Here is a 15,854-nt window from a genome sequence, read left to right on the forward strand (position 1 = left end):
TATCTTCCTTGCAAATCTTTTTTTGCACCTTCTTCAGTGCCTCTTTATCCTTTTTGTAATATGGAGAACAGAACTATGCACAGTCCTCCAAGTAGCTGTTAGCTTGGTTCTATTGCCTTTGTGTTAGAAGACTTTGGAAACAAGAAAGATTACATAGCCTTGAACACAATCAGGGCTGCCACTTCAATGCAAAGCAGGCATTGCCGTGTCTCAATCATTCCTATTGTAAAATGTTCCATATACCAACTCATTTGTAAAGACATTTTTCTTAATCTCTCTCCTCACTCTCTTAGTGACATTTCAAATGACTTTTGAAGTGCAGTTACTGCTATATAGGTAAATTGTGCAGCCAATTTGAGATGAATGACTCACAGCAGCACTTTAGATTTTATCAGGGGCATCCAAAGTATTATCAAATAGTTATAAGTACCTTCAGCACAAAAACAGGTCATTCGGCCCAACAGGCTCGTGCCAATTCGTGCTGCACACAAGGGTCTTTCCACCACTCTTCATCTAACCCCGTAAACATATCCTTCTTTTCTCCCTCATGGACTTATCTAGTATCTCCTTAAATACATCTGTGCTATTCATTTCATCTACTCCCTGTGGTAGCAAGTCCCACATTCTAACCACTCTCTGGGTAAAGGGGTTTCCCTTGAATTTCCTATTAGCAAGTATCTTATATTTATGGCCCCCTAGTTCTGGTGTCACCTGCAAATAGAAACATGTTCTCTACATCTACCCTCTCAAAACCTTCCATAATCTTGAAGATCTTTATCAGATCACCCCGTCACTTATTTTCTTGGGAAAAGATCTCCAGCCTGTTCACTCTTTCTTAGTAGGTGTTACCTCTCAGTACTTGTATCATTCTAGTAAATCTTTTTTGCATCTTCCCCAGTGTCTCTATATTGTTTTTTAAATATGGAGACCAGAACAGATCACAGTACTCCAAGTGTAGTCTAACCAGGGTTCTATACAAATTTAGCACAACTTTTCTGTTTTTCAATTTTTTCCATCTAGAAATGAACACCAGTGCTTTGTTTGTTTAATTTGTACCCTTATTAACCTTTGCCTCTATTTATTATAATCTGAGTATCTCTACCCCCAGGTCCCTCTGTTCCTCTATTCCAATTAGATATTTATTTTCCAGGATGTATGTCGCCTTCTTATTCTGTCTACAAAAAATTTATTCCCTTCCACTTATTATTGAAATTCATTTGCCAAATGCACATCCATTTTGAAGTTTATTAATACTTTCATGTATTTTATTATAATCTTCTTCTGCATTGACTACACACCCCCAGTTTGGTGTCCTCTGCAAATTTTGAAATTGTGCTTCTGATTCCTGAGTCCAAATTGTTTATGAAAATGTTGAACGGCAGTGGTCCTGCACCGATCCTTGTGGAACACCAGTTCCCACCATTTGCCAATCTGAGTAACTTTAAATCCTACTCTCTCTTTTCTGTTTCATAGTCAGCTTGCTATCTATTCTGCTACTTGTCCCCTGACTCCACATATTCTGACCTTAGTCATTAGACTACAATGCGGTACCTTATCAAAGCTTTATGGAAATCCAAGTATATTATGTCTATCACAACATTCTTATCTACTCTTTCTGTTACTTCTTCAAAGAATTCAATAAGGTTGGTCAGGCATAACTTTCCTTTCTGGAATCTGTGCTGACTACTCTATTATATCTTCAGGTTCTAGATGGTTTTCTATTGCATCTTTGAGTAAGGATCTAATTATCTTTCCTATGGCCAGCGTTAAGCTAGTTAGCTTATAGTTCCCTGTTCTTGTTCAATTTCCATTTTTATATAGCGGAATCACATTAGCTGTCTGCCAGTCCTCCAGAACTATTTTATTGGAGGTAGTTAAGATCTCCCATGATTATTATTTTATTGCCTTTACTCATTACTCATTTCACTTATTTGTTCACACATTTCTTCCTCTACCTCCTTTTCACTATTAGGTGGTCTGTAGTATATGCCTAGTAGCATGATTAATCCCTTGTTTTATATTTCAATTCACATAGATGCTGTTTCTAATCTTGTTAGTTATATCCCTTTTTTCTACTGCCTTTGTGTTATCCATAATTAATACAAAGAGCTCACCACTTCCCCGTCTCTTTTCTTGCCTACCCTATCTGATTGTCTGTAACCTACAATATTTAGTTGCTAATCCTGTTCTTTATGCAGCTACCTTTCAGTGATTCCGACTACATCTGGTTCTTCACAGATTATTGCCTGCTGTTCCCTTGTTTTATTTTGGATGCTGTCTGCATTGCTGTGTGCATTGTTCCATTCACTTTAGCTTCAACAGTCCTTTTATACTCCTGTTTCATAACTATATTTGTAAATTGATCTTTTATGTTACTTTGTTCCTTACCTTGATCTGACCTTCACTCTCATCTCCTATTTCTTTTGTTTTTTGACTTACATTATTTTCAACAGATCCCTCTTCACATTTTACTAGTTTAAAGTTCTATTCACAGCCCTATACATCCTTTCTGCCAGGACACTGCTCCCACTTGGGTTTCGGTGGAGTCTGTCCCAGTGGTATAGCTCCTTTCTGCCCCAGTGTTGGTGCCTTTGACCCATGAAAGGGAACCTCTCCTTACTATACCAATCTTTCAACTACACATTTTCCTCTCTGATCAGCCTAACCCTTTGCAAATTAACAATGCCAATTACCACCCGTGCAGTCCTGTTGCTTTAATTTGGTTCCTATTCGTTTCGTGGGACCTGTTCTCTTTTCTTCCTTATGCCATTGGTTTCAACATGGACCTCCCCCCTCCCTTTCCAAATTCCTGTCTGGATGCTCTGAGATATCATTTACATTTGCTCCAGGTAAGCAACATATCCTCTGGACTCTCGGTTGTGACAGAAGAGGACATAATCTATTCTCCAAATTATTGAATCCCCTAGATTACAATCTTTCTATTCTGCTCTTTCCCCACTTGGACTTCCTCCTGCTCCATGGTGACATGGTTAGTATCCTGGCTGTCTACCCCGCAGCCTGCATCTTTATCCTCACAGGCAGCAAGTTCATTGTACCTATTGAACAGGATCAGTGCCTTCTCTATCTCCCCTTGGTTGCCCTTTCTGTGCTGACAAACAGTCACACTCTCCACTTCCTGCACTTGTGTTTTCCTCGGAGGTGTGACTGTTTTCTGGAGAAAACTATCCAAAAAACTCATTCCCCCTGCCTTATGAGTCAGAGTGTCTCTATTTCACACACCAGCTCAAAGATTCTGAGCCAGAATATCACAAGCCAGAGACATTTACTGCAGATATAGCAATCCAAACAGCTCACTATCCACAAACTCCCACATACACACACACAAACTGCACCTCCAACCTTCATTTATTTATTAATTATCAGTAATTTATATTTAGAATCAATTGAATCACTTGAGGTCTAGTATTAACTAGCTGACAGATAAGTTTGATTTGATTTGATATTACTTGGTAATTAATTACTGACATAATTTGTGTATTGCAGATACTTAGTTAATGCAAATTGGATCAGTTTACTGTTGATTTCCTCCAATTATTTTTGTTTTCTCCATGCAGTACAAGAGCAAAGAAATAATGCACTTGTACAAGACAATGTTTAATCTGCAATTCAAATAAGTGCATAGTTTTTAGTATCCCATTATAGAAAGGCCATTGAAGCCATAGAGAGCATAGAGTGTACATTTAGTAGGATGGTGCCAGCAAGGGATCAGTACAATTCTGAGCACACTCAAGATGCTAGAACAATTTCCATTGCTGCAGAAAATGCTAAGTGGAGATTTAGTAGAAGATTTCTCAATCACAGGAAATAGACTTTCGCTGTCCTTATCAATATTAAAAACATTGTTTAAAAAGTTTAATTGGTCATTTATTGCTATTTGTGGGATCTTGCTGTGTGCCAATTGAATGCTGTATTTGCCTATATCCAGTAGCAGCTACATTTCATTGGCTGTGAAGCATTTTGGGAACATCCTGAGGTTATGAAAGGTGTTATATAAATGTAAACTCTTTTACTGTGCAAATGAGACATTTTTCTACATTCCCACCTTAGCCATCCTGTAGATCCTCTACATTGATGACTGTATCAGTGCCGTTTCCTGCTCCCACCCGGAACTAGAAAACGTTATTAACTTTGCTTCTAATTGCCACCCTTCTCTCACCTTCACATGGTCCATCTCCGACACTTCCCTTCCCTTCCTCGACTTCTCTGTCTCCATTTCTGGAGATAGGCTGTCTACGAATATTCATTATAAGCCCACCGACTCCCACAGCTACCTCGACTACACTTCCTCACACCCTGCCTCCTGTAAGGACTCCATTCCATTCCCCCAGTTTCTCCATCTCTGACGCATCTGCTCTGATGATGCTACCTTCCATGACAGTGCTTCCGATATGTCTTCCTTTTTCCTCAACCGAGGATTCCCTCCCACTGTGGTTGACAGGGCCCTCAACCTTGTCCGGCCCATTTCCCGCACCTCTACCCTCACCCCTCCCCCTCCATCCCAGAACCACGACAGGGTTCCCCTTGTCCTCACTTTCCACCCCACCAGACTCCAGATCCAAAGGATCATCCTCTGCCACTTCCGCCACATGCAGTGTGATGCCACTACCAAACGCATCTTCCCCTCCCCCGTCAGCATTCCGAAGGGATCATTCCCTTCGCGACACCCTCGTCCACTCCTCCATTTCCCCCACCACCTCGTCCCCTTCCCATGGCACCTCCCCTGCAGACACAGGAGGTGTAATGCCTGCCCATTTACCTCCTCTCTCCTCACTATTCAAAGCCCCAAACACTCCTTTCAGGTGAAACAGCGATTTACTTGTACTTCTTTCAATTTTAGTATACTGTATTCCCTGCTCATAATGTGGTCTCCTTTATATTGGGGAGACCAAACACAGATTGGGTGACTGCTTTGCGGAACACCTCCGCTCAGTCCGTAAGCATGACCCCGAGCTTCCGGTTGCTGGCCATTTCAACACACCCCCCTGCTCTCATGTCCTGGGATTGCTGCAGTGTTCTAACAAACATCAATGCAAGCTCGAGGAGCAGCATCTCGTTTACCGATTAGGCACACTACAGCCTGCCGGACTGAACATTGAGTTCAGTAATTTCAGAGCATGACGGGCCCCCCATTTTATACTTAGTTAATTTTTCTTTTTTTCTTTTTCCTTTTTTATTTGGTTATTTTGTTTTAGGTTTTCAGTTTGTTTAGTTTGTTTCCACTGTGCTTACTTTTTTAAAAATGTGTTTTTTTATGTTGTGCTTGGAGTGCTCGTGCTTTTCAGTCATTCACACCCTCTCTGTTCTAACGCTTTGTCTTTCAGCACACCATTAACATACCATTTGCCTTTGTTCCATGACCTTCTGGTCAGTTATTCTCTGTGACCCTGTCCTATGAACACCTTCACCTTTGTTATCTCTTGCCCCACTCCTGCTTTACTTGCTTAAAACCTTTTACATTTCTAATATTTATCAGTTCTGAAGAAGGGTCGCTGACCTGTAACGTTAACTTTATTTCTCTCTGCACAGATGCTGCCAGACCTGTTGAGTATTTCCAGCATTTCTTGTTTTTATTACTGAAGATCCTGTTTGTGAGATTGTCGATGTAACGCTTGTTAACTGCACATTAAGAGTCTCTGCTGTGTACCTCACATCCACTAGGAACTGCATTGAGACTGACCAAACCCATTTCTCATGACTAAGCAACAAAAAGACAGGCTAAAGAAATGTCTCTTTTTGTCTTTAATAACAGAACAAGGTGTTCATCTACCGGGGGAAGGAGTATGAGCGGAGAGAAGATTTTCAAGGACAGTTGATGACTGAGTTTCCAAATGCAGAGAGAATGAACACGACGTCACCTCCTTCAAGCAGCATCAAAAACTCCCCTGGACAGTGTATCCTTTGGTATTGGCGGTGATATAAGTGGCATCAGTAGGTGGATTACAATCTGTTCCTTCGCCTGAGATTAACTATTTTTGGGGAGAGATGTTCACATGTCTGTTTTGGTCAACACTATTGAGGTAATTGCTCAACTATGTTGTGATAGATTTTGTGAACCGAAGTACCCGGTGAAAGGACCTCCCCCAATGGGAGCACCTGATCTGGTGAGGAGGTCAGCCGGCTGGATCCACGACACTGCCAGTTTTCCAGTGATTCCCTCTTAACTAACAGAAAATCTGAAGCTCTGCGACTTAAATACGCCACCTTCTTCATGTGATTCTGCTCCTGTTAGTTGGACTCCATGCTGGAGTGCAACCTTGCAAAGTTGACTCTGCCTTCTTTAGGCAAATGAACTCAGGAGAGCTGCTGTGAGGGTTCAGCATGTATATGCATTGCCATGTAGGGTGACCGCTGCACACAGATTAGGAAGGTCCCAAGTTCAGTCCCTGGGGTATTATTGACTCAACCTGTCGCAGCTAGGGCATTAATAGGAGGGCCAGCGCTGGCATTACAGTAAACAGCAGCTTGCCATGGATATGGAGAAACTGTTTGCACTTGTGAGTCAGTCCAGACAAGGGGCTGTAAATATAAGATAGCCGCTAACAAAGCAAAAAAAAATTTTACACAGAGAATTTGAAACTCACTGCCACATGGAGTGGTTCTAACAGATAACATTAAGGTATTTAAGGGGAGGCTTGATGCATACATGAGGGAAAAGGCAGGAAAGTGATATGGTGGTGCGGGTGTTTGCAAGGTAGGTAGAGGGAATTAAGTAGGAGAGTCATAAGAAGTATAAACACCGCCATGGGCCAGTTGTACAGAATGGCCTGTTTCTGTGCTCCAGATTCTGTGTAACATTCATTGTGCCATTCCACTGCAGTGAGCTGTACCAGCATAATGTCAAAGACTCTTGCCCCTTCCATGTGAAGAGGAAATAGTAAAGACTGCAAGACTGACCAAATCAATAGTACTGAGGCCCTTTTTCAGCCTCCTTCCCCATTAGTTATCACCCTTGGCAGCCTTGTCACCTGCAGGTTTTGAGATATTGACCAAACCGGGATTCAGCATCCTTCCACTTGAGAAAGGTTGTAGCAAGGGAGTGTTATTAGGATACAGGAATATTCCATCTTCCGTACAGTAAATGAAAAAACCCAGAGCCTATTAAGAGGGACCTCTTGGTCTTAATGCGTATTTTCACTTGCAGTGGGGAGGTGCCTGCCTTTCCACTGGGCAATCCTCACAGTGGGGGTGTTTGAAATCAGCCCTTCAACCTTGAAGGGAACTGCAGGTACAGAGCTGTGTGTCATTCACTCTGTGCAGTATTTCAGAGAGCAGCCATCAGCCAAGACATTGGTTGAGATTGTGGCCCTAACAAAAATACCAATGACAGCAGACTAAAAGAGAAACAGGTCAGCATGGTGGTAGAATCAGAGAGAAACTGTAACAAATTGGACCAAAGGAAATTGATCTGAGCCTTTATAATTTATCCAATGACTTGTTGCAGTGCTATCTACATGTAAGGGGTGGTAGTGTGTGGGGGGTGGGGTTTGTCAAAGGTTTCCATTTAATGCCTGTTAAATTCCAGTTAGTTGTAACTAGCTGAGTAGTAACCAGGCTGCTTAATGACTTGGAAGAGCTCTGCTGTTTTGGGAATTCTGCAATAATAATGACTGGTGAGTGGTTTGCTGGCACTAACTGTGCAGTTTGAAGAGGCCGGTCCGGGTTGCTATTTGGCTCAGCTTCCCAGTTTAGCTAATAGCATGACATCAAGCAAAGGCTGTAGTTCCCCCTCTGTTTGCTTGAGGGAGTGAGAGGAGACATTAAGATGGAAAAATTAGACAGTGGTGACCTTCAAGTGGTTTGTCCCTCCTAAATACATAGAATGTTCATAATAGTATCATAATATTTGATGCAACTGGTCCATGCTGGTGCTTATGCTCTCTTCCCATCCCACTTCATCTAAATCTATCAGCATAATCTATTCCTTTCTACCTCATGTGTTTGTCTAGCTTCCCCTTAAGTGCATCTATGCTATTCATCTCTACTACTTTTTCTGACATTATAACTACTCTCTGGAAGAAGATGTTTCACCTGACTTCTCTATTTGTTTTATTAGTGACTATCGTATATTTATGGCCCTTCCACTATTTTTATTTTCTTCAGAAATGGAAACATTTTCCCTATGTCTACCCTATCAATCTCTTTCATAATCTTAAAGACTTCTACCAGGTCACCCCGCAGCTTTTTCTTTTCTCTTCTCAGTTCTGGTATCATCTTTGCAAATCTTTTTTGCACCTTCTTCCGCGTCTCTATCTTCTTTTCATAATAAGGTGACCAGAACTGTGGACAATACTCCAAGTCTTAACATAAATTCTCTGTTTTTCAATTCTATCTCAAAAGGAACCCCAGTGCTTTGTTTACTAATGATTGACCAAAGAGCACAGTGTCAGAGGTCCAAAGCAGGCTACCCCATCCATAGTAATTCCAAATGTCATCATCCCACCATGTACATTTGGGAGTCATATTCATAACAGCCATGGGGTCGGCTGGAGTAGGAAATAGAAATGTCATACTTCTGCAGTTGGAGGGTGCTCTTGTGAGATTGAAACACACTATTACTTGAGCAAACACATGAGCAGATTCCCTCACCAGATATAGGTATCTCAAGTACAACCAATGATGTCGTCATCAGTGAAATGCAAGTTTTGGACGTCCTAAATGGCCTCAAAATAAACAAAGCACTAAGGATAGATGGTGTTTATCTCAGACTGCTAAGAAATACAAGGGAGGAGAGTTGTAAACCATTGGCAATCATTATTAGGGAGTCATTGGACACTGAAGAGGTACCACATGATTGGAAAGAGGTTAACGCAGTGTCTATGTTTAAAAATAGATGACAGTACATGTAAATAACTGTTTATCATAAGTAAACCTGCACAACAATAACCCAGTTAGCAGCAGTCAACATAGATTCAGAAGTGGAAAATCCTGCCTCATTAACCTCCTTGATTTCTTTGAGGAAGTGAAACCCAAGTGCACTGTGGTAAGCCTTACAAAATATTTCAACTTCCTAAAAGTTCCACATGAAAAGCTACAATTAAATTTGAAGCTATGGAGATTCAGGATAAAGCCTGGGCATAGACAAGAAACTGGTTGAAGAGTAGAGCATGACTACTTATTAGAGGAGTTCTGTTCGAGTGGGGTGGGGAAGCATTGAGTAGGATACCTCAGGCCTTGGTTTTGGAACCATTACTGTTTCTAATTTACATCAGTGACCTGAATTCAGAACTCAATACAACATGTACAGATTTGAAAATTATACCAAACAAGGAGGAGCAATAAAATGGGAAAAGGCAGGTCCGAAATTTCAGAATGAGTTGGAGAAGAATAATTTATCAGGCAAAACAATGGAAGATAAAATTTAATACAAACAAATGTAAAGTATTGCACATAGGAAGGAAAAAGGGCAGCTTCACGCTCTATATATCACGTTTAAATAATTGAGGGTGAAGCTGAAAGAGAGACTGAGGAGTCTTATTGAACTCAATACTAAACATGTCCAACCAATGAAGAGCAGCAATCAATAAAGCCAATAGAATATTGAACTACATAGTCAAAACAGTAGAATATATATCAGAGGAGGTAATAATCCAACTTTATAGAGGTCTAGTCAGGGCACTGCATCTAGTTCTGATCAAGAAGTGAGATGTTCGAGTATTGGAGGCAGTGCAGATAAAAGCCACAAGGCTGATCCGCAGTATCAGAGGTCTGAGTTACAAGGCTACAGACAAATAGGCTTTTCAACCTGGAATGGAAGAGGCTTATTTACCTCTATAAGATCAACTCTACAACATTTAAGTGTCTCCAACCCAAACTACAGAGAAATCCACAGAGAACAAAATGACTGCAGAATTTAAAGTACACAACCACCAAATGGATCCATCTCATTTTCTAAAGTCCAATGATGCCAGACACAGTTTAGCAGAGTTGAAATGAAGGAACTCCTTCCCCTCAAAGTGAACACAGGGATCCTGCCTGAGTTTAACCCACCTAAACAGTGCAGATTACCAGCATATTGCACTAAAAAGCATCTCACTGCTTGTCTAACTAGGACATTTTACTCCTTCAGCATTGGCTTATAGTGTTACCTGTTGCAGTAGTGAGTGTGAAGGTCCCAGCCCCCAGTGACAACATTACCCCGCCAGATTCCACGAGTGAGCCAGCCTGGTTGCCCAATTACCAATGGTGCCCTGGAGAACTACCCACATGCCTACTATCATATTTGCCCACTGTGGGTTGACTCAGTTCCATTTTTTTTATTGCCAGCCAACTTGACCACAAAGGCACCCAGTTTACCTCCCGAGAAGAGTCAGCAGCTGGCCATTTGGTTTCTAGGTCATTTTGTAGAGAAGGTATATATGTCCTCATATACTGGGAGAAGTAATATTGCACACAGTAACTTCTAGTTACAAAAACCTGATCTGATAGGATTTTTTAAACATCAAATTCATTACCTGGAATCAGGCCCTGAAATTAGGTCTCTCTCACTACTACAACCCTTAACCATAAGCTGGAGTCCCGCTAGATCACATACACATAATAACTTGTCCACTAATGCTTTTCCCCAACCTCCTGAACAGGAATGATGAGGCACACTAACTACGGCAGTTTACATATTACTTACTACATCCTTAACCTGACTCTCATACAGTCATTCAGTGTTTCACTGTCCAGCCAGTCCTAGAGGAACCATCCCGCTTCAAGAACAAGCCAGTGCCGGACCAAGTCATGAAGTATGTATAACATCAATTCAATGGTGCTCTTAATATGGTGCAGGGAAACTTGTGGCCTATCTCCGCCTTACCTGTGGCCAGCCCTCTTAGCCGCCATTCATTTGGATTGAGAAGCACTCATTTCGGTTTATGCTCGTCCTCAGGGGGTCTACATATTTAAATGGTTTGTGACCTGACTCATTCTTTTTGATCATGCTTCTTGTCCTGACCATTGGTCCAATGCTGATAACACTGTCTTGACAGACTCGCTGGTTCTCATTTCTCTGAAGCTCCATTTATATCCTTTCTAATTGGGCGGCACAGTGGCGTAGTGGTTAGCACTACAGCCTCACAGCTCCAGGGACCCGGGTTCGATTCTGGGTACTGCCTGTGTGGAGTTTGCAAGTTCTCCCTGTGTCTGCGTGGGTTTTCTCCGGGTGCTCCGGTTTCCTCCCACAAGCCAAAAGACTTGCAGGTTGGTAGGTAAATTGGCCATTATAAATTGTCACTAGTATAGGTAGGTGGTAGGGAAATATAGGGACAGGTGGGGATGTTTGGTAGGAATATGGGATTAGTATAAATGGGTGGCTGATGGTCGGCACAGACTCGGTGGGCCGAAGGGCCTGTTTCAGTGCTGTATCTCTAATCTAATCTAATCTAATTGTGGGATGACACCAGAGTTGGGATTCTCCCTCTTCACTTACTGTCTGCTGAGAAGCAACAAGGGCATGTTATTAGAAGGCAGTGTTTATATACCAGCAGTAGGCAAAGACAGAGGGGCCCCATTCACTAAATAGAGGAAGCTGTTGTGTTGGGGTTGAGGTGAATTGTTGTTGCAATGTAGAGGAAACTATTCTGCACATAGCCGTGCTTTCCCTGATTTGGGCCAATTGCTAATGAATGGGTTTCCTGAAATGTTCCATTCTCCAACATTCATCCCTTGCCTTTGTGAGTGAAAAAGCTCAAAATTTATAAACTAGCTCTGGTTTGTGATCTGGCTATTACACCATTCCTGCAGGCACTCAGGCATGAAGAATAACAGCACTATTGAAGTCATTTATTTGGTCCATAATCTAGGCTGACACGCCAGTACAGGACTGAGTGGGTGCTGCATTGTTGGAAGTGCTGCCTTTCAAATGAGACTGTAAATCAAGATCTGCTTTGCCCTCTCAGATGGGCATAAAATATTTGGAAGAAGAGCAGGGAGTTCCGCTCGGTGTCCTGGCCAACGTTTATCCCTCAACCAGCACTGAAAACACATGATTTAGTTATTTATTTCAGTGCTATTTGTGAGAGCTTGCTTTGCGCAAATTGGCTACTTTGTTTCCTACATTACTACAGTGACTTCAAAAGTATTTAATTGGCTGTAAAGCACTTTGAGGCATTCAGAGATCATGAAAGGGTTCTGTATGAATATCTTCCTTACTTTCAATGACATCTTAACTCGACAATCTGCAATCACCTTGAAAATTGATCAAAAGCAGTAATGCTTTAGGGACTCACAAACCTAGCTTAGTGTCATAGAGTCATTTCTGGCACAGAAGAAGGCCATTCGGCCCATCAAGTCCATGCCGGCTCTCAGTAAAGCAATCCAGTCAATTCCAATCCATTGCTTGATCCCCATAGCCCTGCAAGTTTATTTCCTACAAGTGCCCATCTAATTTCCTTTTGAAATCATTGATTGTCCCTGCTTCCACTACCCTCGTTGGCACCGAGTTCCAGGTCATTACCACATGCTGCGTAAAAAAGTTCGTCCTCACATCCCTCCTGCATTTCTTAACCAAAACCTTAAATCTTTGTCCCGTAGTCCTGTATCATCAGCTAATGGGGACAGTTTTTCTTTCTCTAACTTATCTAAACCTGTCAAAATCTTGTACACCTCTATCAAATCTCCCCTCAATCTGCTTTGCACCAAGGAGAACAACCCCAGCTTCTCCAATCTAACCTTGTAGCTAAAATCCCCTATTCCTGGAACCATTCTGGTAAATCTCCTCTGCACCCTCTCAAGGACCCTCACATTCTTCCTAAAGTGTGGTGACTAAAACTGGACACAATATTCTGGTTGTGGCCTAACCAGAGCTTTATAAGGGTTCAGCATTACTTCCCTGCTTTTGTACTCAATGCTTATATTTATGATGTCCAAGATCCCATATGCTTTGCTGACCACTCTCTCAATATGTACTGCAACCTTCAAAGATCTATGCACATAAATCCCCAGGTCCCTCTGCCCCTGCACACTCATTAGAACTTTGCCATTGAGTCTATATGGCCTCTCCCCATCTCTTCTGCCAAAATGCATCACCTCACACTTCTCTCTATTAAATTCCATTTGCCACTTTTCTACCCATTCTGCTAGCTATCTATGTCCTGTTGTAGTCGATTTGTATCATCCTCACTGAATGCCACTCCTCCACGTTTGGTATCAGTGGCAAATTTTGAAATGTTACTCTCTATTCCAATATCCAAGTCATTTATATCTGTCAACAAGTAGTGGTTCTTGCACTGAACCTTGGGGAACACTGTTATCAACCATCCTCCGGTCTGAAAAATAACTTTTTCCCACAACTCACTGTTTTTTGTCCTTAAGCCAATTTTTTTTATCCAAGCTGACACTGACCCTCCTATTCCATGAGCCTCAATTTTGTTAACAAGTCTTTTATGTGATACTTTATCAAACTTCCTTAAATTCTTCATCGACTGTTTGAAGTGATGCCCTTTAGGTTAGGTAATCAAATTTATTTGATCCTCTCATGACTCTTGTTAAAGCTGGATTACTGGTGTAACTAAGCAAGGTGTCAAATCTATTTGTTTAAAGCTTAAAGCGAGCTTAAAGCTATTATGTTAGTAGGTCAAACCTCCGAATGGGTTGACTCACATCAACAAGCACTAAGAGAACTAGTTTATATTTTATCTTTGCCCAAATGGTTTAACTTCCCATCAGAGACACCAGCACAACACACACTGAGATAATCTAATACTATCCACATCACGGTGGTGCTCTCCTGATCCCTGGAAAACGACCTGTTGAGTGCAGCAGGTCAGAGTTGCATCTCAAGACTGGATGAATGTTTTGATGACCTTTGGAGTATTTTTTGCAGAACTTTACCTCAGTAGATTAAATGGGTTGAATTAAGTACTTGATGGATTGAATTGTACAATCTTTGTGCTGGTGGCTTTTTGTTTCCCCAAAATCAGAGAATGCGATCCTCAGACACCGGTCGAAATCTCGGCTTCCCAATGTTGTGAAGACCTGAGTTTTTGAGCCAACATAAACCAATTGCACTGTGCTTGAGGCAGAAGGAGGAATAGAAACAGTAACTATCCAACAGCATCTGTGGAAAGAAAAAGAGCATTAACTTTTCAGGTTAAGGACCTTTCATCAGAACTGAGAGGAAATTGAGATAACTACTCCATCAATCAAAATTGAGAGGGGGCAGGAGGACAAAAGGAAGGGTCCAAACTGGATGTGAATTCTGAAGACATGAGATGCGGTTGGGTGGGGGTGCTGGGGGGGGATGCCTCCGTGGCAGAAGAGCTAGGATTCATGGCAAGCTGGGAGATTGGGGGGCGGGGATGGTGCTTAAAGAGATATGGTAAGATTGCCAGCCCTCCAGGATTTTCCTGGAGTCTCCAGGAATTAAAGATTAATCTCCAGGTCACTGCTGTAAGGAATCCAGGAGAAGAATCGAGGGAATTTATTTTTAAGTGATTTTTTTTTTCATTTACAGTGATCATTTGTTTATCAGTTTAAAAAAAATACTGAAGCTGGGGAAAAAAGGCTGTTTTTTTTAAAGACAGTCTAGAACCAGTCAATTAGTTAAGGACGATTCTGCTTGCTTTCCAATTTATGTGAGAAAGCTGGGCAGCACGAGAATGGCGGTGTGGGGGGGAGGGGGGCGTGCAGTAGGAGGCAGAAGGTCATGTCATGAGTCTTCTAGAATATATCCAATGAGTTGGTAATCATGGGATGAAGCTGAGGCCTTTGCTGAGGAATTATGCTTCGGGGTCAATCCATGCGTTTGCATACAACTCCAACTCTCTGCACAAGGCTTCTGTGCCAGAAGCCCGATGTAGGCAGGCTATTTCTCATGGGCCCTGCCAAAATAGGCCAGCTCAACATTTTGTGCAAAATGTTTGATCACAGTGTTCATACACTCTTTCACCAGCAATAGTTTGAACTTCTAAACCTGCATTGCCACCTGGTGCCTGCTCTATGGAATATTTTTCGGAACTGTAGCTATTTGACTTCAGGAAAAATCACAGGAAAAGGCAAGTCTTATGTCCATATTGCACAGGTTATGGGGCCCCCAGTTTGAGATGCTACAATCTCTTTCCAGCAGGTTGCTGTGTCGAACTTCATTTAATGGCAGAAGTCGCTGCTGTCATGTTAAAAGGCTGCAAAGAGCTTTGTGGTCCAAATACAACCGTGACAGTAGACTTGGACAAGTGCTGCATTCTACAGTTTAAGATAGGTAATGGCGATAACACTATCCGTGTCAAAATGTGCTGTGTTACCACTTCCCCATGTAATGGGGCTGTGTTATCACCTCCCTGTGTAAACAAACCATTATCATTAGTCCTGTTTAAAGAGGCTAGTTCAGTATCAGTTTTCCTGCCCTAACCGAAACCTACCATTTCAAGTTCCTTGTTCTCACACTGAGCTAGCCCATCCTGGGGTAAGCACACTACATGCTGGCCACATTGCACATTTTACGAGCAGTATGTGCCCTTGGGATTGTGCAGAAGCATATGTAGCCATTTTAAAACCAACTAAGTGACTCTAGACCATACACAGCCCCTTCCTTTTAGGGCACTATTAGAGCAGTTGTGAGAGAAGAAATGCCCAAATATCAAGCATTTTCCCTCTTTGTTAATTGTATATTAATTGTGTCTAATTGTATGTAGCTGGTGGGCCTTAACTGGGGTTCCATTTGAGCACGTAAGAAGTGACACTGACTGAAACTGTGGGCTGAATTTCGTCAGGAAATTGGCGGTGGGCAAAAAAAAATGCAGCCCGCCCGTGTGGGCTGCACGCCAAAGAGCCGCTGCATTTCCAAGCGCGGCAGCTCATTTAAATAGCTGGGGCGGGCCGCCCCGCCGATCACATGGAGGGGGTGGGTTGTT

General features: G+C 42.1%; 1 protein-coding gene across 2 annotated transcripts in view; it reads left to right on the top strand.

Annotated features, from left to right (window-relative positions):
• Nucleotides 1-15,854, top strand: part of LOC137375787 (dedicator of cytokinesis protein 2-like) — a 690,449-nt gene that overhangs the window by 614,924 nt on the left and 59,671 nt on the right. For both annotated transcript variants that reach the window (XM_068043220.1, XM_068043218.1), the window contains exons 41-42: nucleotides 5,771-5,912; nucleotides 10,670-10,751. In XM_068043220.1, the coding sequence (XP_067899321.1) occupies nucleotides 5,771-5,912; nucleotides 10,670-10,751 (224 nt within the window). The remainder of the gene's footprint in view (nucleotides 1-5,770; nucleotides 5,913-10,669; nucleotides 10,752-15,854) is intronic.

This window comes from Heterodontus francisci, chromosome 12, assembly GCF_036365525.1.
Source record: "Heterodontus francisci isolate sHetFra1 chromosome 12, sHetFra1.hap1, whole genome shotgun sequence".
In the NCBI taxonomy this organism is placed as follows: Eukaryota; Metazoa; Chordata; class Chondrichthyes; order Heterodontiformes; family Heterodontidae; genus Heterodontus; species Heterodontus francisci.